At 42.3% G+C, this 22,884-nt stretch overlaps 1 protein-coding gene across 11 annotated transcripts in view; it reads left to right on the top strand.

Annotated features, from left to right (window-relative positions):
• The window catches only part of kiaa1109 (KIAA1109 ortholog), a 64,020-nt gene that overhangs the window by 4,998 nt on the left and 36,138 nt on the right, over positions 1–22,884 (top strand). For all 11 annotated transcript variants that reach the window (XM_046411979.1, XM_046411983.1, XM_046411977.1 and 8 more), the window contains exons 6-42: positions 144–318; positions 1,068–1,149; positions 1,340–1,533; positions 2,672–2,751; positions 2,940–3,090; positions 3,500–3,656; positions 4,151–4,229; positions 5,537–5,628; positions 5,807–5,924; positions 6,076–6,231; positions 6,674–6,771; positions 6,973–7,157; positions 7,939–8,045; positions 8,135–8,355; positions 8,482–8,700; positions 9,153–9,290; positions 9,822–9,998; positions 10,361–10,489; positions 11,071–11,190; positions 11,307–11,638; positions 12,843–13,093; positions 13,484–13,724; positions 13,866–14,357; positions 15,840–16,113; positions 16,277–16,414; positions 16,545–16,615; positions 16,767–16,940; positions 17,529–17,649; positions 17,960–18,109; positions 18,575–18,702; positions 18,966–19,168; positions 19,468–19,668; positions 19,791–20,002; positions 20,925–21,076; positions 21,874–22,024; positions 22,191–22,343; positions 22,568–22,808. In XM_046411979.1, coding sequence (XP_046267935.1) covers positions 144–318; positions 1,068–1,149; positions 1,340–1,533; positions 2,672–2,751; positions 2,940–3,090; positions 3,500–3,656; positions 4,151–4,229; positions 5,537–5,628; positions 5,807–5,924; positions 6,076–6,231; positions 6,674–6,771; positions 6,973–7,157; positions 7,939–8,045; positions 8,135–8,355; positions 8,482–8,700; positions 9,153–9,290; positions 9,822–9,998; positions 10,361–10,489; positions 11,071–11,190; positions 11,307–11,638; positions 12,843–13,093; positions 13,484–13,724; positions 13,866–14,357; positions 15,840–16,113; positions 16,277–16,414; positions 16,545–16,615; positions 16,767–16,940; positions 17,529–17,649; positions 17,960–18,109; positions 18,575–18,702; positions 18,966–19,168; positions 19,468–19,668; positions 19,791–20,002; positions 20,925–21,076; positions 21,874–22,024; positions 22,191–22,343; positions 22,568–22,808 — 6,363 coding nt within the window. The remainder of the gene's footprint in view (positions 1–143; positions 319–1,067; positions 1,150–1,339; positions 1,534–2,671; positions 2,752–2,939; positions 3,091–3,499; positions 3,657–4,150; positions 4,230–5,536; positions 5,629–5,806; positions 5,925–6,075; positions 6,232–6,673; positions 6,772–6,972; positions 7,158–7,938; positions 8,046–8,134; positions 8,356–8,481; positions 8,701–9,152; positions 9,291–9,821; positions 9,999–10,360; positions 10,490–11,070; positions 11,191–11,306; positions 11,639–12,842; positions 13,094–13,483; positions 13,725–13,865; positions 14,358–15,839; positions 16,114–16,276; positions 16,415–16,544; positions 16,616–16,766; positions 16,941–17,528; positions 17,650–17,959; positions 18,110–18,574; positions 18,703–18,965; positions 19,169–19,467; positions 19,669–19,790; positions 20,003–20,924; positions 21,077–21,873; positions 22,025–22,190; positions 22,344–22,567; positions 22,809–22,884) is intronic.

Raw genomic sequence — 22,884 nt, 5'->3', positions numbered from 1 at the left:
CTTGAGTTTAACAGCTCATCTGATAGTATTTCTTAATATGTTGTAATATTTTAAAGTTTTTTTTTTTGTTTTGTTTTTTTGTAACTTGTACACCTTATCAGCATGAACTCTGAGTTTCCTGTCTGTCTGTGCCTTTTTCTCAGACCCCAAGGCAGAGACCAGGCTTTACGTGACAGTTAACGGCTTTGAATTTCACGTCTACAACCGGACTGACCTTTATGCCCGACTACAGGAGACCTTTGGGCTGGAGACCACACTCATAACACCCAAAAAAGATGAAGAAAGGGGACGAGAGGACAGAAAAAAGACCTTGGAAAGGTATGACCAGTGAGGGAAAGTCAAATTTCAGCATTGATTGAGTTTAAGGGCGGCATGGTGGTGCAGTGGTTAGCACTGTCGTCTCACAGCAAGAGGGTTCCAGCTTCTCCCTGTGCCTGCGTGGGTTTTCTCTGGTACTCCGGCTTCCTCCCACAATCCTAAAAAACATGCACATTAGGTTAACTGGCTGCTCTACATTGCCCCCAGGTGTGCATGTGTGCGTGTGTGGTTGTGTGTCTTTGTGTGTTGGCCCTGCGATTGACTGGCGACCAGTCCACGGTGTACCCCACCTCTCGCCCGTAGTCAGCTGGGATAGGCTCCAGCCCCCCCGCTCCCTGGTGGTCCTACACTGACAGACAGTATAGGAAATGGATGGTTGGGTGGATTTGGAGTTTAAGTTCAAGTTACTTAATATAAGCTCCTCATTTTTGAATATTATCTTATCTTGCAGCTGCAGTTGTCTTGACTTTGGATGATTAAAAAGTGTCATCTGGTGTGTCGCATAATCCAAAAACTTAAGCAGTGAGCAAAACTGTTCAAAAAACAGGAATCAGCAGTTTCCCATCAGAGATGACAAGCAACCTTCAAAATCTGCACAAAAACCCTCCCTTTTCTTTATGTTATCAGCAAATGCAGCAGAAGCATCAGCTCGGAGGAGAGCTATTGTCATTTCTCACTAACAGCTAAATTAATTGTACTGACTGAAAACGTGGTGTGATTTTAATTGTCCGGATGTTTTTCTTGTGTAGTGTGAACATCAAAGCAGAGAGTCCAGACCCCACGTCATCTTGGCGCTCCCTCATTCCTGTCATTAAAGTTAACATCAGCACCGTAAGTACCTGACAAATTAAACCAAAATTGTGTGGAATTTGGTCAGAGGTTGAAGAGAAAAAGCAAGAGTCCAGATGTAAAAATCGCTTAAAAGCATTGTTCAGAAAGCAAGTGATTACAAACAGAAAATAACGTTTTTATAGGTTTTAGGCCTCGTTCCTTCATTGCATGCATGTTTGGTCTCCTGAAGGGCCGGCTGGCATTTGGAAACCACTACCTCCCCCAGACTCTGTGCGTAAACTTTGAGGATGCCTTCCTGACGTACGCCACCAAGCCTCCGTCCAGCCACCTGGACCAGTACATGCACATCGTCAAAGGCTCGCTGGAGAATGTGCGCGTCATGCTGGTGCCCAGTCCGCGCTACCTTGGCATGCAGAATGATGAGTAAGTCCATATCATAAAGGAACTTCGCCGGGGGCAAATTTGAGTTATTTTTATTTAATTCAAGAGTTACTGTAAAGTCACCCTCTTTCAGAGGCTCTTAAAATTTCATATGAAACGAACACCAAAGAGATTAAATAGTGCAAGAGACTTTTTGGTATTTATTTATTCAAATCTATTTGAAAATTGTAAACATCATTTTTCAAGTCATGTCGTTGGCAGCACTGAAACTATTTTGCAAGAAACATCATAAGTTATATTATCTCTGGCTTGAAGAACAATAGCTTCAAAATACTCTTTTCTACTCATTTTTTTAAAGCGTACGTACCAAGATGAAAATCAGCTCATTATACAGTTTAGAACTGATTATTCCTGGCACAGCAGTTCTGCAATATATAATGTGTGGTGAGAATCTTAAACACACACAGAAGACTCACCCTATTTGTCTTTTTTTGTTATTTGTACAAAATTCCTGAGTGAATTACTGAGTTGTTGTGCTTAAAACATTTAAGTCCTTTTTTTTTTGTGTTCTTTTTTTTTGTACTGTTTTAACTGATGACTCTAATTTTAGTTTGCTGAGTGGAGGAGCTGTTGCCCTCTTAAAGCTATTAGCTGTTACATATAGAATAAAGATGTGTTTTTATATCTAAAATGGGAAATTGAAGATTTCAATAAGTGTTTGCAGAATGTTTGAAAACAGCGTCCCCTTTCCCTTCTAAATTTTTACCTGACCCATTTAACTGTACTGCATTATAGCAGGGATACCGTAAACCATTATGTGCACTTCAGCTAAATGAAATGACATGGAGAGAAAATACTGGTGACCCCCGGTCACTCTCGATAAAAAAATCTTGGCAACTGTAGTGTCTGTAGAAGCCATCAGTGGTTTCAACCTTTTACAGTCCTTGACTTCTCTTAAAGCCGTGATGGAAATATCCAATGAGATGATAGTTGCTGCATTGATAAACTTGAAAGAGTCTTCATGCCAGAATCAAGTTTCAATGCAGACCTAATGTTTAATCCAGGCTTTTGGTACCTTGCTGTGACTTGGAATTATTTTGAATAGCGTACAGAGTTCATAACCTCTGCAAAAACTCTGCACTTGATCTCTAAACTGTGACCTTATGGCTTTCTAATCTAGACCTCCCAGACTGATGGGTGAAGGCTTTGTGGTCATGCAGTCCAACGATGTTGACATCTACTATTACCAGGATGAACCAGGTAAGCTTGGATACATGCGCACACCCAGACACTCAGAATTTTAAAATAAGAGAACTTGCAGTGCTGCAGTGTTTATAACTGGGAAACTCACTCAAAATATGAGTATGAAAAGGGTCCGTTAGCTGGATGAGTTGTTAGTGTTCCTACTAGGGCTTAAAGTGTGTTTTTTTGTGTGTGTGTGCAATCAGGTCTGGTGCCTGTGGAGCAGGAGAATGGGGAGGAGGCAGAGACATGCAGCGAGGGTGATAAGCTTCAGGACCTGCCTCCATGTTGGGGTCTGGACATTGTCTGTGGTAAAGGAACTGACTTCAACTACGGTCCTTGGGCTGATCGTCAGAGGTGAGTCTTACACAAGGACACAAACTCTGCTTTATCAAAGAGTTTCAGTATGAACTCCCTTGTGAATCTTGCTACACTTCAGTGTTTCTTGCATAAAAAGTGCCATTTGCTGACTTAAAATAATTGGTATAAATGTGGCTAAAATGAATCAGTGCAAATCTGCACTTTTGGAGAACCCCCTCTGTGTCTTTTGAAGGTCTGATTTATTGCAATAAAATCTGTAAATGACATTGATTTGGAATATGTAGCACCATTCATATGTATCTTTTAAATGACACGGCATATCCATACAAGTGCACGTGCTGCTCTGGTCAAATGAGTGTCTTCAGAAAGTTTACAGCTCAAACTTGGGAGGATTTGGGCTGTACAGATATGGTGTTACATTTACAAGAACTCTCTCTTTTCTCAGGGACTGTCTGTGGAAATTTTTCCTGCCAGCTGACTACCAGGCAATGAAAGTGACTGAGGTTGCCCAACCAGGAAAGCCCAGGCAGATCCAGGCCTTTGAGCTCCGCATGAACATCATTGCTGATGCCACCATCGATCTACTTTTCACCAAAAACAGGGTGACTCTCTTGTGCTTTCTTCTCTATCCCTCTCTCTCTCTCTCTCTCTCTCTCTCTCTCTCTCTCTCTCTCTCTCTCTTTCTCTCTCTCTCTTTTCTTTCTTTCTTGCCAGCCTCTGTGATCTTTCTTCCTCTCACTGCTGCTCCCCTTGACTTTGTCCTTATGACTCACCATGTTTTAGCTACTGATATTAGTTCATGTTTTATGCCTTTTTAAATTTTCATCTGGAGAAGTGCAGGGATTTTCACAAAGCTAAGCATGTGAAGTGCATACTAAATATCAACATAAATGCATGTTGAATGAAAACATAAAATGGCTTGTGTCAGGGAAGACTCTCATTTTGAGTCTTTTTCTTAACACATTTTTGTACAGATTAGATGACTTTCTTTTATTTTGAAAGCAGTAGAGCAGCCTCTCAAAGCCTCTCGGCATTTCTGACTTCTCATGTCTGACCCCCCCCCCCAATCTTGGTTTGTGTCCATTCCTGTTACTAGGAAACCAATGCCATCCATGTGAATGTAGGTGCAGGCTCCTACCTGGAAGTCAACATCCCCATGACTGTGGGAGAAAACGGTGAGTGTGTTTCAAAGTCCAGCAGAACAGAATGTCAGCAGTTCAGTCATTTGCCTCAGCAGATGTCCCACTGGTTAAAGGACAAATCTTCATATAGAGAAGCACAGCAATGGTTTTCCATCATTTGGTAACAGTCTGTTGCACTGACTGATGGCTATTATATCAGAGGTGAGCAGTGTTATGAAAAGTCAGGATGAACACACACAGCATTTGGGTATTTAGTTGACAATTCTTTTCCTTGAAATTGTTCAGATAATTAATCAAATGTTTCTTATTTAATAATCATAACTCACATCTTAACACACAAACACAGCTCCAAGTGAATGATAATGTAGCTGCTACTCTTGAACATATTAACTTAAAAGGTGGTGATATACCAATATGGGGTTCACAACATGCTTCTGCTGTTGTTGTTGTTCCTGTAATCGGTTGCAGGTTTAAATTTAGATTTAATTTAGGATCCTCTGCTTTATTTAAATGTGCCTTTGTTCCCTTAATGATCCCAGTGTGAATTAAATATTGTGGAAATCATTTCAATGTGTTTTTTTTTTTTGCAACCATATGTTGCTTTCAGTTGTAATACAAGCATTGCCTCAGTTTGATGAATGCTCTAGTTGCATTCATCAATTTTGCCATGGTTTTTTCACAATAAATTAGCAGGACTACAGAGTGTGTTAAGAATAGATGAAAATAAAAAAAAAGTATCCGTGCTTGTGTAAGTTTGATGCAAAAAAATAATTAGTTGTTCAAAATTAGTGTTACCTGACGGAATGAGCCCTCAGTAAACAGATTGCATAGAGGGTTAAACCTTATCTGTCAACATTTCTGTCGTGAGTCATGTTAGTCATGTCAGATAGATTTCCATCAGCAAGAGCGGTTGTTTAAGAATGAATGATAACAAATTCTATGATCCTAAGCTAATTATGTCTGTTGTTTTGTTCTTATTGAGAGACCTTTAGTAGCAGAAACTGGATACTGTGCGTTTAAATTCAGTATTGCTGTTTCCCCCATTATGCTAAAGGTCAGGTAAAACCAACAGAAATTAGATTTAAAGCCAAATCCAAACTAAAGCAGCTGACCTCGTGGAACATTGGCGTTCTCAACCTTGATAGTTTGTGATGTGTGTAATAATTTATCGCACTGAGCTCATAATATTATGCCATTCAGCAGTCAAATGTTCTCCCAGAAACATTGTTAACATAAGTTGCTTTTTAAGATTTGCTGGTAAATGATGTTTCTTGTAAGAACCTAGGTCCAGCTTTGAATTTTGAGAATTGATTGCTTAGCTCTCCTGTCTCTGTCCTCAGGCTACTCTCCTACCATCAAAGGTCAGCTGCTTCACGTGGACACCACCAGCAGCATGCAGTACAGGACCCTTCTGGAGGCTGAGATGCTGGCTGTAAGTAGCAGGCAATTATACACGAAGTTCTTGAGTTGACTGTTTGGACAGACTTTTAAAGAAAATCACATCTCCATCAACTTAAAGATGCAAGGGAAAGTTGAGCAAATCCAGTGTCAAGTGTGCTTATACGTAGTTAGTGGTCTGTCATTTGTGAAATGATGCTCTGCTGTTTCAGTTTCATGTCATAGCCAGCTACCCTCGGGTTTGGAACATGCCCCAGTCATGGCAGTGTGAGATAGAGGTGTACAAGGCCACCTATCACTTCATCTACGCCCAGAAAAACTTCTTCACTGGTGAGTCCTCCAGCAAACAGACACAACTGAAGACGGTACATCTTGCGCATGATAAATTAGCACATCAGATCAGTAGCATTTAGCAGTTTGCATTTTAAAAACATGTACGTTTTTTCATTTCATCCCTTTTTTTCTTTGCTTCTTTTTTTAGATTTGATCCAGGACTGGGCGAGTGACAGTGCCCCAGACATCTATTCCTTTGTTCCATATGCTTGGAAGTTCAAGATCCTTTTCCACCAGTTTGAGATGATCTGGGCTGCAAACCAGCACAACTGGATTGACTGCTCCACCAAGCAGCAGGAGAATGGTAAGAAAGAAACCCCACTGGATGCAAATAGCCAGGGAAGCAGCATCTGTTGATTAGATTAGACAGCGCAGCATATGAGACTGGGTGGTTAAGTACTAGAACTTCTGGAATGTTGCTGGAATGTGTTCAGTCAGATGCTTCATTTTGATAAAATATCTGAAACAATGTGCAAATTTGTCTAGTCAGCCCACATATCACTGGCTCAAATTAAAAAAAAAAAATCTGCTATAAAGTTGTATTTGGGTTAACATTTGCATTAACACTAATTCAGAAAAATCCATCCATGAATCAATAACTTAATGCCTTTTAACACTTGAAGTTCATGTCCGTGACAGGATGCTTAGACTCTATTAGGTCATGATATATCGTACAGTATATACCGCACTTACATCCCGTCCCAGAGCGGGGCAGACTAATCAGTTACCTTATTGATCTTCTATAGTGTACCTGGCAGCATGCGGAGAGACGCTCAATATTGACTTCACTTTGCCTTTCAATGAGTTTGTTCCAACCACCTGCCATACCCGCTTCAGCTTGAAGGTGAGTCATTCTTTAAATGGTTATGATTTGTTCTGAAAATAAATGTCAGTTGTTTTATTTCTTTTATTATTTTATGTCTTTAATTGTTAAGATTTTTTCTGTGTGGAAAATCTTTCTACAGTTGTAAGACTGCACATACTGTGCATTTTCAGAGATTCAGATTCCAAGCCCTCATAGATGTGAATACTTTGCCCTCCTCAGGCGGAGGATACAGACCTGCGACTGTCCCTACCAGAGTGCCACCCCAGCCGCTACCCTCTCCTCACCTTGGCCAAAGACTACCAGAACGTCAAGCTGCCCCCCCCCATGTTCATGCCGGGAGAGAATCAAGGTGCCCCCCCTCCCAAGCCCACCAAGTCCCGCTGGAGGAACATCACCCACGCAGAGTGAGTTTAAACCTGCGAGTTTTTTCTCTTTAGTTGTGGACAAAAAGAGAACGTGTTAGCAAAGTGCAGGATGATTCATCGTTCTAACGCCAACTCACCTAAATCCTTAGGTAGAAAGGAGATGTTGCCATGGTAGTAGGTGGTAATTTCAAGTAAATGTGCCACTCTTCTCCTCTTTGTATGCTTTAGTTCTTGTTACTGATGGTTTTCAGTGAAGTGTATTAGAGCTATTTTTAGGGCTATTTTGAAAGTTTGAATTACGCTCTGAGGTTCTGGTAGGATAAGAGCTTGCACCAGCAATGTTGTTGTATTCACCTTCCACTTCTACCCTTTTATTTTGTGAAGAACTATTCTACATAAATCTGAATGTCCGTACCTGTTGGAGAATGTTGCAAAGGGGGGTCTATTCCCACATTGTAAGCACCCCTATAAAGGTCATTTAAAGTTCATCGCCTTGCCTTGCTAGTTGGGTAGCACGTGCATTGTGCAATCTGTACATAATAGCTCAACATCCAGATCATTTACCATGTAGAGACCAGAGCCAGACTATAGAGACTCACTTATCCCCCCGGGAGGTTACGATGGAACTCTGTGCGGACCAGTGCACCCTGTGCTGCAGAGAAATCAGGCGCGACCCATTCGCTGTCTTTTGCCTCAACTGTATGTCCTCGATCCTCGGTTCATAAAGCAAATGATGAACTGGAAAATCCACTCCAAAAGCTGAGTTTATCATCATTTATGACTGTATACTGAGCGTGAATGTTTTTCCTCCTCACTTCAGAGCTGGCTGGGTGGATTGCTGGAGTGTGCCCAACTTCTTGCTCATCATTGACTACACCTGGCACCCCATTTATCCCCAGAAGGCAGATGAGCAACTCAAACAGTCATGTAAGCTTTATTATCAGTTCTTTGTTGTATGCTCTGAAGTAACAGTTTTACATAATCTGATCTAACTTGCGTGTGATTTGTGTGTGAAGTGTCTGAGATGGAGGAATCCATGCTGTCAGCACTGCGTCCCCCAGAACACACAAACGTTCCTCCGCGCTACACCTCCTCGTCTACTTCAGCAGCCCACAGCCGCGTGCCCACTGACCCTTCAGAGCTCCCTCCCGACAGACTTCACGTGGAGATGGAAATGTCCCCGGATTCTCAAATCATCCTCTATGGGCCTTTGCTCCGAGCCCTGATCTCCATCAAGGTACAGAAATCTTGAAGTCAGTTTGTAATTGCGATTATGGATGAATGAAACCACCGGGAAAGAATTTGTGCAATGAATCAAACAGAAGTGTCATTCATTTAACTTTTCTTTCATCTGTTGCCACAGGAAAATTATTTTGGTGAGGACGATATGTATACAGATTTTGAGGAGGCAGTATCAAGCCCTGTGCTGTCCACCTCCACCTCCTCAGGCCTTGGTTGGTCTCCTCTGGGAATGGAAGACAGCGAACAGAAGGAAACCTCAAATATCCATCCTCTGGACCTGCGCCCCTGGGACATCACTGTGTACATCAACCTCTACAAAGTCCACGGCCGACTGCCAGTGGTAAAAACAGATGACTGCCAATTCCGTTCACTTCCGTTTTGGTTTGAGGGAAAAAAAAAGAGTAAGAGATCAGTGTATAGGTGCAGCAAAGGAACCTCTTCCATCAGTGCAGTGTAAAATGAAAATGTGCAGTAATATATGCAGGCAAGATCTGTAATCGAGACATAGAAAGAAAAGGAATATGTATAAAATTAAATTGATGTATGTAAGTAGAGTTACATTTAAAGAAAGAAATTAAGAAAGACAATAATAATAATAATACATTTGCAGCTTTTAAGCAGAATGTACATAGTAAATATTCAAGAGTGTCGATAACATTTCAGTCCACTTTATTTGCCCTCTTTTGTTTTCCGGCTTTCAAGGAGTTATTTTGTTTATTGAAACCTTCCAGCCGTGCATTTTGAAGTTGATGCACGAGTGCACATGTTTTCTTACTTTTCTTGGTTCTCCAGCACTGCAGCAGCGAGGGTCCTGAAGGCCCATCCGGCTTCTTGGAGCGACTGTGTTTTGAGATGAAAAAGGGTTACAAGGAGACAATGCTTCAGCTGCTCCTGTCTCCCATTCACATCTTTGTCAGTGACAACTACCAGGTCTGAAACACCGATATGCATATGCCTAATATGATGTGCTGCTGAATTTGTCATTACTTAGTTTTGTTATTTTTTTGTGTCCAGAGGCACCAAAAATGTAACAAAATGATCCTAGTGATAAGAGCGATGTGACAGGTTGAAATTTTTATAGCCAAACAACTACTCTTTGATCTGGTTGCAAGAGATGACTCACTCTTTTAGAAATTACTGTAAATAAAGCTTATTGGTCAGTGTTACATGATAGTAAAGGGTTCTTTTAGCCAGTCACATGTTTGCATAAGCATATGTGTATTGTCTAACCACACAGTATTTCTAAGCCTTAGTCATGGGTTAATTCCCACATGAGTGACTAACTTTCCTGAGTTTGAATAACAAACAATGTATAGGCCTCATCTTTCTCTTCCTGTCAGATAGGCAGCAAGTGGAATATTATCATGGAATGAATTTCACTTTCGCAGGAGCGTTTTCTTCATGTTGTTCAGTTTTTGTATGGAAATATCTGCGTTTGTGACTCTGCTCTTTTGCCCACAGCGTCCCACAGCAGACGGGGTCTTAAGGGACGGCCACCTGAGTCTTTCTGGGCTGCAGATGAGGGCCCATGCTATGTTCTCTGCTCAAGGCCTCCCCCTGGGCAGCGACACACTGGAGTACGCCTGGCTTATCGACATGCAGGCTGGGGGGCTCACTGGCAGGGTCACTGTTCCACAGGTGTGTGTGTGTGTGTGTGTGTGTGTGTGTGTTGTGGCTAAAGTAAAAGAGTGGTTTGGAATGTGGATGGATGGATAATGTGCAGCCTTAGATTGTGATTACGTCATGGATCATGAGGTTAGTTGAGTAGGAGTGCATGCTTCTCAAATCGTGTTTTCAAAAGCTGGCGTGTGTGAACCACCTGTTCAGTATAATACGATCCAAAAACAGCCCTAGAACAATTCGTGGTGGTGTTATATTTGGGTTTTCCTTGTGCTTTGTTTACTTCCACAAATACTGTATTTATTTTTCGCTCTTCCTTGTTTTCTGTGCATGTATTGTTTTGAAGTACTAATGTGTCTGTGTGTGTTTGTGATTATTAGGTGGCCAGTATGATAGAGTGGGGTGAGACTTTCCTTTTCCATGGAGTGTCCCGAGAGTTCCAGCTAGAACAGCCAAAACCCTCTGTCATCTGCCAGCATGGTGCTGACCGTCGCATCTGCGATGCCAAGGTACAGACACGCGACACAGTATACCATCAAATGCAACACAAACCTCATTTGTTGCGTTTTGTCTGTTGAATCTGTCTTGCATTGGTTTGAGCTAGTTAGCAGCTGCATGTGTGAATCTCACGCTAGAAGCTGCTTATTTAGCTCATTATGGCCTCTTTTTTTTAATAGTAATGTTGGTCAGAACTGTCCAGTGTGAAAAGAGAGGAAATGCGTCAGTGGCACCAGATAAAAAAAAGAGACCACTGTGTACCTTTCTCTAATGATGCATGACTCATGAAAAGAAACTATTTCACAGCTGGAGAAACTGAAAGGGCTTCTAATACAAAACTGTTGATCTTTTTGCTGCAGCCATACATAGAACACATACCCAGCATCATGATGTGTGAAGTAACTTTGAGAAAAAACAAGTCTTTTTCTCAAAATGTCTTGTTTGTATATGAATACTAACAAGTATATTTTAAAAACTGTGCCTGAGATGCCTCATTAGTTTGGGACGACTGAGTACCTCTGGCTGAAGGCTTTGTAGTGGCATGTAAAGCAAAGCAAAAAGTTGCTCATACCAAATGGTGGTTGTCTTTCAGATGAGCTGCCTACCAGGTCACTGTCGCACATCAGAGGAGCTGAAGTACACCATGACACGACTGGCCATGGATGGAGTTGACCTCTTCATTGTGGAGCATGGCTGTGCTGCCAACATCAAGGTGATCAGCAACAGCCATTTATGTATTATATTTAAAGTAAACATATTTTATAAGGATTTAACTTTTGCGCATATGTGTTAAGGTCTTCCATTTTCTCCTCATTTCTTGCTCCCCAGACGGCTATCATTCGTGTAGCCAACTGCAACCTGCACAACCAGGCAGTGGGAGAAGGCATCAGCGCTGTGGTGCAGGATGTGAACATCCGTCAGTATATTGAACAGCAGCAGCACAGCGAGGCAACCAGACTGCAGCCGGCTGGACAGGGTCAAGGTCCAGGTCAGCCGCTGGGTCTCGGTCAGCCACCTTTGCTGCGACGCTCTGTCTGGCTGGAGGCGGGTTCAGTCAACCTGAACCTCATCACAGCAGACATTGCCCTGGCTGCTGACCACCCAGCCAAATGTGAAGTCCAGAGGCATTTTCTGGAGTTGCATGATGCTCAGACCAAAAGGTAGGGAACACAGGCTGTCATGTGTTATTTACTTTTCCAAGCACTTTTTACGTTGTATATAGGAGAAGAAGATTCCTCTGTTTGTCTCTCAGCTACCACAGAACACCTTTTCAGCTCTTGGCCAATATTTTTCATTTTTATTTCATTTGTGAATTTGCTAACAGCTAGCAGCAGGCTTTGGTTTAATTAAGAGATGCAATGTTTTCAAAAATGTCAAACCTTTCTTCAAAGTAGAAATGACTCATTTGTCATATCACACCTTTGTACGATGACTCACTGATGCTGTTATGAGAAAAGTAAATATATGTAAACAAACATTCACAAGATGAAAAAAAAACCATACCTTTTCTGTCACCAACTGCCGTGATAATAGGTTCAACATAATGATTCACGACCTCGTTAGAGGTCTACAGGAAACCATTATCAGTACAGATGTTCTTGTCTGTCTTGTTGTTGGACATGATCTTTGTTTAATAACTGTGTTTAAATGTAAGAGGGTCCTGAGAAATGGTCAAGTAAGTACATTTACAGTTCTTTGAGTGTATGCTATTTATTTTAATTTATGGAAACTTAGCAGAACAAAGAAGGAGTTAATAAATGATTATCAGATGTAAAGAAACCAAAGAGACCAGTGCTGCAGGCGGCTGTGGAGCAGCAGGTAGAACAGTCATCCACCAGTGTCATATACTCTATAAAGATGATGATATTCACTTCCTCTCACTGTACAAAAGTGAAGCCAAAATATCCCAGACACGAGCACTTCCATCTTCCATCTTCCAATTTGGAGTCAGAGTAAAATGTCATTGGTAGAGCCATGGGGTTGAGTTCCCGCCCACATGTCTGACAGGCATGCTCAGCTGTCAGTTATGGTGTTTTACTGCTTTTTTATAGCATCAAATAAGACCAAAGCCGTCAGAGAAATGAGCATTTGAACATACATTAGCGTGATAAGAATTACCTGAAATTACAGAAACTGTCGTGTGCTATCAGGCCAATAAAGTGCCTTTACGTAAATCCCCATTTGGATAAAAAAGCCTTTTCTGTTTGGGGAATTAAAATGTGCACTTTCTTGCCTGACCATCTCTTGGGACCATTTTAAACTCAAAATGAAACAGTTTTTGAAAAGTGATCAGTCAGGTCGCCCTGAATGATCTGGTGCTTCGTTTTTTATGGTGAGTATCTTTCCCTTCACTCTCGTCTTCAGACTGTGGTTCCTGTGGCCAGACGAAGCTGGCATCCGCAACAAGCGTAGCAGGAACCGCTGTGGCTGCCTCGGAGGCTGCAGGTTCTTTGGAGGTACAAATATGGGCCTGGACTTCTTCAAGCTTGAAGAGCTGACACCCTCATCCTCTTCAGCATTCTCTTCTTCCAGCACTGAGTCAGACATGTCTTATGGCCAGTCTTTGCTACAGCCAGGGGAGTGGATTATTACCAAGGAAACACCCAAAGTGGACGGTATGGATTTGATTGAATTTAAATTTCCTGGTTAACCACCCCCCCGCGTTACTGAAAGGTTTTTATGTGGATCCAGAGTAAAACTAAGAATAGTTTTATAACTATAATAACTCCACATTATGAACTGTATTACTAAAACAGCAGCTAATTTCCATATGGAGACCTCTGTGAGGTCTTTATCTAGGAGAGATTTATTTTATAAGATGGTAATATGGTGAGCTTTTTATCATTATTTCATGCGCTTAATCAATAATCTTTAAACTAAGTGTGATCAGCTGCCCATGAAATAGAATGTATGCATAGAGTGTAAAATACAGAATGAAAGCTACTGAAAGGAAAAACAATATGCACAGAGGTATCAGCAGTTCTAAACCAAATGTGTTTTCTTAGGGAGGGCCGTAGGACTGAAGACGGACACGCACTCGCCATGCCTGCCCCCTGAGCTGCCTGAGAGGCGTGGTCAGCAACACCTCAGTCTCCAGGTGCCCCAGCGCTCCCATAGCTCTGCCTCGTCCTCTGAAGAAAATAGTTCCTCCAGTGCTGCGTTGCCTCTGCTGGCTGGAGAGAGGGAAACTCCCTCTCCGAGCACAGAGGAGCGCGTGTTCCCCATGAATGGCAAAAGTCCTGCTGAGTGAGTAACATCCATATTATTTTTACATATTATAATATAATACAAATATAAGTGGTCAGAATATTTAGGGATCACTATAAGGCAGAACAAGCAGCATTTTCATTTTCAGAGTATAGTCATTTATTTTATCCTCCTGTACAGTACCCTAGGGGAGGTCCCAGAGGTTTCACCAGTCTCACCGAACAGCTCCCAGGACCGCTCTTCGGTGCGCTCACCCCTATGCTCCCCCCTCAAACGCCAGTCCTCTGTGCACTCAGGTCGACTGGGCAGCACCAAGAGCCTGTCAGCTGCCGTCTTCACCGACAAGCCTCCACCAGTTTTGTCCGGTGGTGTCCAGTTTAGCAGTGAAGTTTCCCGCAGCGATGAAAACGTCTTGGATTCGCCACGTCAGCGTAGGAGCTATGGCTCATTTCCCTTCACACCTTCAGCGGACTCCAACACCTTTCATCAGTACCGTTCTGCAGACTCCAGCATGTCTGTAGCCGACAGTGAGGCCTACTTCTCTGCAGCTGAGGACTTTGAGCCAATCAGCAGTGCTGATGAGGGTCCGGGGACGTACCCGGGCCGCAAGAAGAAGCGGAGACAGCAGATGCAGCAGCCACAGCAGCCCCCATATCACATGGAGAACTACAGGTCAGCTTCAGTGATGATGCACTTTAGAAAATTGAGGGTGAATATTCTAAAATTGGAGCTCAGCTTCGGTGGAATTCACAAGTTCTCAGAGTTAAGAAGTTTGAAAATTTGAAAGGAGATTGAGTGGATGGTCAGATCAAGTACAAGCCTTCAGGACAGGATCAAGGTTTTGGTAGTCTAGGCACCTCACAACTCTGAGTAGCATCTCTCATTTCTCATCTGTAAGAGCAGATGAATTAATGACCCATCTTGCGAGCTCTGACCTTGCCAAATGTTGCCCTTTTTAAATAATGTTTAAAGGGATCATTCTGAACACTTTTAGATTCATGATTTACATTTTAAGATTGTGATGAATGCAGGAATTTGATTCTACTTTTCTATTTTATTTATTTATTTATTTTTTAATCAGGTGTCCCTAATTTGTTCATTCCCTTTTAGGGATTCTACTGTGAAACTATGGTATTATACTGGTATTATCATTACATATGTATTACATGTGTCATAAATCACAAGGATTTTACAAAAACATATATTCTTCATTTCACCTTCAGTTAAGTATATGTGTTGTCTTTTTTAAGTTTGATGATAGCTGGAGTTGGAAACAAATAATATAGAAACCTTTTAGCTTTTTGAGAACAAAAGCTTATTGTATTGGAACAGAAAGGTCTTAGCTAACACTTAACTTGTTCTTGGAAGCAACTGCAGATTGGAATGAAAAATGGGCGTAAATGTTTGCCTCAGTTAACTTCTGATGACTCATACTGACATCTTTGAAGTGATTGTGAAATCTCTTCTGTGACACAGAAAGCAGTGATACATGAACAGGATTCTGACATTGTTATGCGTGATTCCAAATAAGTTTTTCATTTCATTGTGTTTAGCAACTTGCTCCAAAGCTAAACACGTTCCAGCTCCAGCATTTATTAGTTCGATTCGGTCATCCAGGGACGGATGCGACTTGTAGCAAATGAGATGTTTGATCCATGAACAGCCACTTATTGCTGGTGTGTTTTGCAAATTGGATTTCAGTCTTGTTCTGCAACCCTCTTGTCATTTTTCTATTACCCAAAATGTTCTCACATTGATTTCAGCATGCTTCTTGATTGATACAGCCTCCACACAAACACATATAATCAATTCAATCTCATGAAAGCTTTCAGCAAGCACAAGCCCATGAAAACATAAGGCTGAATGCAAGAACATAATACTCTACATCAAGAAAAGAGAGATTCTGACAGGCATCCTGTTAAACAAGTAGTTTATGTAATGATTGTTGATTTGCCCTGTTTTGCCAGTAGAGGGAAGTGTGTAGCTAAATTCTAAAACAAAATGCTCGAACAATTGTCAAGAATTTGCTCTCAGTGTCTTGCAGGTGCAACAAAAAGAGCATTTACTATCAGAGCATCCCAAAATTTTTTGTCTATTACAGGCTTAAATCATACCTTGACATTTGATCTGTAAATATTTTGATGTCCTCTCCAGCCGGAGCTCCATCTACCACAGTGTTGAAGGTCCCCTCACCTATGTTCTGAACGGGGAGCTGATCACTGAGCCACGTCCCATACCCCTGCCCCCGACGCTACCCCCGCTGCCATCCCCGCCCATTCCCAGCCACACATCCCAGGCCTCCTTTGTCTCAGCGCTGGCCATGGAGGAGGAAAGCTCAGTGGAGGCAGAGAAGACAGCTGAACCTGGCCCTGTGACCCGCCAGCCCCACGTCATGGCATGCTACCAGAGCTACCTAGCCCACTATCAGGTAAAGTTAGTCACTCCGTGTAGGTGGGAACCCTTGGGCTTTTTTTTAAATGATCAAAACAAATAGTTGCAAGCTACAATCTGACCTCATTCTTTCTTTTTTTCCTCACTGTGATTGCCTTTTTTCTGTCCAATTAAAACACTCTACACTTTGTCTCTGCCAGGTTTCAAATTGGTCTGTTAAGCAGCCCACCAATAAGAGGACCTCCAAGTCTTCTCTGCATCGTCCTCTAGATTTGGACACTCCCACCAGTGAGGAGAGCTCTGGCTCCTTTGACCAGCTCTCAGTCCCCAGCTTTAAGGTCCTTGTAACTAATTCTCTTTGTCTACAAGTAGCCACATTATTGGCTCCTTATCCATGCTCCTTGAGTTATTGGTTAAATCCACCCAGTATGCCAGCTTAGAGGTATAGCCTTTCCTTTTATGTTACAGGTGATAAGGCAGGGCCTCTCAGCCAGCTCTCTTCTGGACAGAGGAGTTCAACTGATGGGAGACAACAACAGGTAATTAAGCCATGCAGTATTCACCCTTCCTTCTTTCCATCATGATCCACTGATGGTCTATTGCTCGCTCTATCCTTTCAAGCAGCAACATATTCTGTGTTTTGTGTTATTAATATATAACGGACGATCATGTCTCTTCGGTCCTCCGCAGTACACCATATACCCCACTCGATAAGAGGGCCATGGAGAACACAGATGAAGATACAACAACAGATGACTGGACCCTGGAGCAGCCATTAGCACAGACTAGGACCACTGCCATCGTGGAAGTGAAGGGAGCAATCAATGTAGTGCTCACGCCCCTTGTGGCTGAATCCCTGGATAGGTAAAAGTCATCCTTCATGTCACATTTAATTTGTGTGTGTTGTTTGTTTTTTTTGCTCTGCTTCTTATGCCGCTTTATTGGCTACATCTCCCTTCAAACAATTTCAAATCTTTTCAAACTCTGTTTGAAAAATGAATTTGAACTTGTCATAAAATAAGTCTTTCTCACACTACACATTCTTTGTTCAGAGTTATTTTAGCCTAAAGGTAAGACTTGACCTTAAGACAGTTCAGTCTCTATGCACAATGCATCTTGGATCTAAAATTCTGCTGGCAGTGCTGTCAGAGTCAGGTCTCACTCTTGGTTGTCTGTCATTGTGAATTTTTTAGTTTGCCAAAGGCAAGCAGTGCTAGGTTTACAAATGTCTAACAAGTCCTAAGCTCCCGGCTAGTGCACCTTGAGATGGGTAAAAGTTTTAATAAACATAGGCATAGTACACGTTATTTTACTTGGAAAGCGTACATTATTTTTTTATCTGACAAAGACCTGACAATTTGGGTCTATGAAAGTATTTATAATATAAAGTATTTAAAACACTGTCTACACTAGGACTTCATTACAGCTGTCTTTCTGTGTGGGCTCTTTCAGGTACATTGAATCCATGGTCCATTTTGCCAGTATCCGTCATCCGGCAGCTATTTTGGATGATCTGCATGGGAAAGTCCTCAATGAAGCCTATCAGATCAGCAAGTCTACAGTCACTGAATCTGTACGTAAAATAGTGCACAAAACAGAGCAATATAGCTCAGTATGTTAATATTTATTGATAGAGGTTTTTGAGTGCTGCCATACAGCTGAGTAATCAGTGATTGAGAAATGGCTTTTTGCTTAACTTGACTTTTTGCTGCTTTTTCACTTGATGGAAAGGCAGCGATTCTTGTGACAGTGGCAAATGTCAATTATTTATCAACTGTATGAAACTACTGTTCCTATTCCAAATATTTTGAGCTGCCCAGTTAAAAAGTGGATTTGTTGCTCAATGACTGATGTCCCTCTGTTTTGGATCTGGATCCACACAGAGCCAATCAGGCAAGCAGGAGCCCAAGCTGTCCAAGACAGAGGGCACGACCCCTGGCTCCCTCAACATCTCCCATGGCCAGACAGACCTGTCTGTCAAACCAGATAATGTGAAAATCAAGGGCCTCCAAGCCAATGTCTCCATCCCAAAGGTAAGAGGCCTGACCCTGAATAATGAGAGGCCAGCAGTGTGCTCTGACCGAGACAAGTTCAAGAGCAAGCTCAGAATCATGAGCGTTGCTGTAGATCACTTCACATTTAAATAATGAATGTACAATGCACTCAGTTTTTCAGATCAGATAGATAGAAATGCGGAACACATAAAATAATTTTGTTTTTTCTGTTTTATTTTTCTGTTTCCCTCTGTATATATTCATACAGAGAAATACTAAAGAAGTCTTACATTTTAGGAAAAATAGCTCCACACACAGTATGACTAATCTGTATATTACAGCATTCATCTCTGTGGGGTACTAATTTGTCTTTTTAAAGAGCTCCTTGTGAATATCCCTATTATTTATGTTCACAGCATCAGTTTTAAACAATCAGCACAGTGGGGCTTTTGTTCACTTTGGTTTAGTTGTCTTTTTTTTTTGTTTTGTCCTCTCTTCCCGCAGGTGAACCTTTGTCTTCTGCAGGCTTCTGTGGAGGAGGGGTCACCGTCTTGCTCCAGTAAGTGCGTCACACATGTGTCTCTTGTGGCGCTCTGCTTCGACAGGATTGCCACCCAGTTCAGAATGAACAGGTAATGCCTTGCCTGCTCCTTGTGTCATTGTGTGTTTATGTGTGTACAATGACTAGGTATTTAGTTCTATAGGTGCATAGGGCAAATATGCCTGTTGATGTTGTTTGGCTGTATTTTTTCACTGAAGAACCAGTTCAGTAGGATGGTAATCTTTGGGAATAATTCACTCAGATTCTGTCAAATCAACAGATTTTACTTTCCTGACTCTTTGAATGCAGTCAAGCTGAAATACAGACACACATTTTGATCCTGCTTTTTTTCAGGGGTATTGTGGAGGAGACCCCTAACACCACAGAACATGGCCGACCATCAGTCATGTTGGAGAAATATGCCTCGGCCACCAAGATGCAGCCTCAGTCTTCTGGCTCGCTGCGCTCCAACGCTGGCATAGAGAAAGGCAAAGAGATCGCCGCCAGGCTCAACATCCACCGTATCCACAGCCAACTGCGAGGCCTTGACTCCACAGGTCAGTTCAGCAGAATGACAGCCCTGTTTGATCCCTTGTGTCACTTTTATGAAGTAGCTCACTGACTTTTTACATAAGCTGCAACCTCTTTGCAATATGTTGTATGAGCTGTCTATAGACATCGTGTAAAGATAACTTGACTCAACCTGCAGTGCCAAGTATTTAGACCCTTTGACTAGTAAAGGTATTTTAAAAGTCATTTTCAGATTTTTTTCCTCTCCCCAGGCACTCCTTTGTCTAATTAAAAAAACATGCTGTGAAGTGAATAAACAGTTGCAATGTTTCTTCTCCTTGCACAGATATTGGCACATGTGCCATTACAGCAATTCCTTTCGAGAAATCCAAAGTGTTGTTTGGCTTGGAAGAACTGGAGGAGTTTTCCCTGGTTGATGAAACTGATGCCCAGGCCACAGCAGGCGATCTTGGCCGTTCCACAGCTTCTCTTGAGAAATGGGGCTGGATCATGTTTGAATGTGGCATCGAGAACCTCACTGTCAAAGGTAACACATTCCAAACCTTCTCACTTACTTAGACGTAAGGATATGAAAACATGAGCCATTGTTTGAGTTGTATGAAGAAGTAGGGAATTTGTGTGCAGATTTGTGAATGTGTTGTGTTGCAGGGGGCCGTCAGTCAGGAGCCATTCTTTACAATGCATTTGGCGTGATGGGACGCTCGGACACTGGGGGGAAGACTGGTATGTCCAAGTCTAATGGTTCCACAGGCTCTCAGACGGGCAGTGGTTACAGCACTGACGTCTCTGATGACAACCTGCCACATGATGCTGTCAGCCCCGCCTCCGATGTCAATGAGCACTCAGACTCAGACGACCAGGTAACATAATGAAACATGCTGTCTATGCGAATGTGAAGTAGTTAAAATGCATTCATCCATTTTCTATACTGCTTATCCATCAGGGTCAGGGGTGGGGGGGGCGCGGGGCGGCGTCAGCGCTGAAGCCTCTCTTAGCTGACTATGGGCGGGCAAGAGGCGGGGTAAACCCTGGACTGGTCGCCAGGGCTGGCTGTTAGCATACTGTGTTAAAACATAATGTAGGGCAAGTAAAGAAGCTCCTGAACGTCAGACAAGGTGCAGGTATGTGCGTACATTCTGTCAGTTATCCATCAGGTTTTTTCCCTCATACTTTTCTCAATTATCTTTTGTTGCAGAATTGAAAATGTCACTGCCTCTTGCTAGTGTTGTATTCAGATTTGAGTAATTATGTCATTCACACAAAAGCTCATTAAGACTGGGTCAAATGTTTATCAAAAGGTTACATTAATTCAAAATTATGCTGAGTCTGATCAGAGTGAGAAGAAAAAGATTGTGTGTTGTGGCTCCATAGCTGAAATAGAGGAACTAATGCTGCAATCAGAAGTTGAGTGAGTATTAATGACCTCTAAACTAAGTGCATTCCAGTGTATGTTCTCAGGAAGACATGGACAACCACAGCGAACTGGTTTGTGTGGCAAGTGCCTGGACTTTGCAAGCAACTAAATGAGAACATTTTAAAAGCAACGGGAAGAGTAGCTTAGTACCCCATGCTCACAGTTGATCGGAGAGTAACACATCAACTTGTTATGATGGAGAACACAGTTTGAATGTATCTTACCTGAGTTTCCGACTTGGACTCCCAGCTTGAATGATCGTTCTATTGCATTTTTTTTCCCCCGAGTTCTGTGTACAGTAGATTGTAATGTAATTCCCAATAGTTGGTCACATACACCCATTAACCCTTTTCTTTTGGGCTTTGTAGGATGAAGGGGTGGAGTCAGATGACCTGAAGAAAGACCTCCCTCTCATGCCTCCACCTCCTGACTCCAGCAGCATGAAACTGACTATCAGGGAGATCTGGTTCAGTTTTGCTGCTCCCACAAATGTGCGTTCACCTTCACAAGCCATCTCCAGGTAGGACTTCGCTCACATCTGTGGACCTGCCTGCATACATTTTTCGCATATTAAGTGCAAGCCCTTTACATGTGCTAAAATGGGTCAATTCATTGCTAAATAGAAAATCCAGTATACACTGCCTGAGTGTCCTACAGCTTTGCAAATAAATCAATTTTCACGTTTGAAACACTTGGCCCACAGTCTGGCCAAGTGAACACAGAAAGGGGTTACATGTAATAGTCATTGCGGATAATTGCATAGTGATCTACCCAATATATGCTGAAATATACCAGTTGAGACAAAACCATGCTCCATCTTCCTCTAGCTGAAGTGTTGTGAGCTCACTAGGCATTCCCTTTCATATTCAGTGGTGTGAATGTAATATCATTGAGTAAGTGAAGAATTTTTGTTTTGTTTTTGTTTTTTTTAGCAAAATTCTCTTTTCTTTTTTGCCCCTGGCAGCGGTTGTCAGCTGCTGCTGTCAAGTTTGCTGCTTATGCAGACCTGTCAGCCTTGCAGGGTCATCAAACTGATCAAGCTGGCAGGTCCATTCTGAGTTATTATGACTCAGCTAACCAAGAGCACCATGCACCTGATCTGTTCAGTTGACAATAAGGCGACATAAGTCATTTCTTGACCACTGTGTGACAATACATGGCAAAAGCTGTCGATATGATGCTAATACATGTCTAAATGATTAACATATTATCTAAAACGAGAGTAAAACATAGACATATAAATATGTCTTAGGATATAGTGATAAGTAGTTATTTTTAGGTGATGAAAGATTTTCTGACTCTCTTCTGTGTTTGTAGGCAGTTGAATCTGCTCAGCACAGCCACGCCTGCCATTGGAGCGTGGTTGGTTCCCATCGACCAGCTCAAATCTTCTCTGCGCAAACTGGACATGGAGGGCACATTGCGAGTGTGTGCTGTTATGGGCTGTATCATGACAGAAGCTCTTGAGGTCAGCAGAATATCTCTAGAACCAAAACAAAGGGTCACGGATGAAGAGTCCCTCCCAATTGTATTAATCAAGAATTTTATCAAAGCAGCTTTTTATCCTGTGCCCTGTTTTACTTGATTTTATGTGCACTAGTTTGAAACTTTTTTTTTTTGTTATTCCCCAACAGAAAAAGAGCATTCACATCCCCATCCGGAGCAAGTACAACCGTGTGACTAAACGAGCTCGCTACCTGCATGAGAATCCCTCCTGCATGCTTTGTAACATCCTTCACCGCTACCTGCAGCAAGCTGACTACTCTGTCATTGAGGAGGCTACCATGGTCAGTGTGATGCCTCTGATTGTCTTCTTTTCCACTGCACCACTTTACAAAACTCTCTAACTTGACTCTGACTTAAATGGAACTGATGTTATATAATCTCATTTGGACATCAGCACCAATTATTTTAAGTGGTTTTAAGTGCTGTTGGCTCCCCTTCACTGTTTTAATGGATCCTTTTCTGGTGGCACCAATCCAGTTCTTTCCTCTTCCCCTGTCTGTCCCAGAATGACGGAGTTCCAGCTCTTGTGACTCTGAAGAAAGGTCTGGTTGCTTTGGCCAGACAGTGGATGAAATTTATTGTGGTAACTCAAGGCTTCAAGGCTATTGGTCTCATGAGGCCCAACCAACTTGCCAAACCCAAGGAGCCTCAGCAGAGCCTGGGTGAGACCATCTTGGGCCTGGACAACGGTGCTGCATTGCAGAGTGACACCAGCGCTGACGGAGCTGAATTTGAATTTGACGCAGGTGGGAACTTGGAACATTCATTGTGTTCATATTATTTTGACCTGCCCATCTGTTAGCACAGATGGACTGTGAAGCT

Source organism: Scatophagus argus, chromosome 15, assembly GCF_020382885.2.
Source record: "Scatophagus argus isolate fScaArg1 chromosome 15, fScaArg1.pri, whole genome shotgun sequence".
Lineage (NCBI taxonomy): Eukaryota > Metazoa > Chordata > Actinopteri > Scatophagidae > Scatophagus > Scatophagus argus.
The sequence above is the reverse complement of the archived record's forward strand: the minus strand, read 5'-3'. Positions and strand labels throughout refer to the sequence as shown.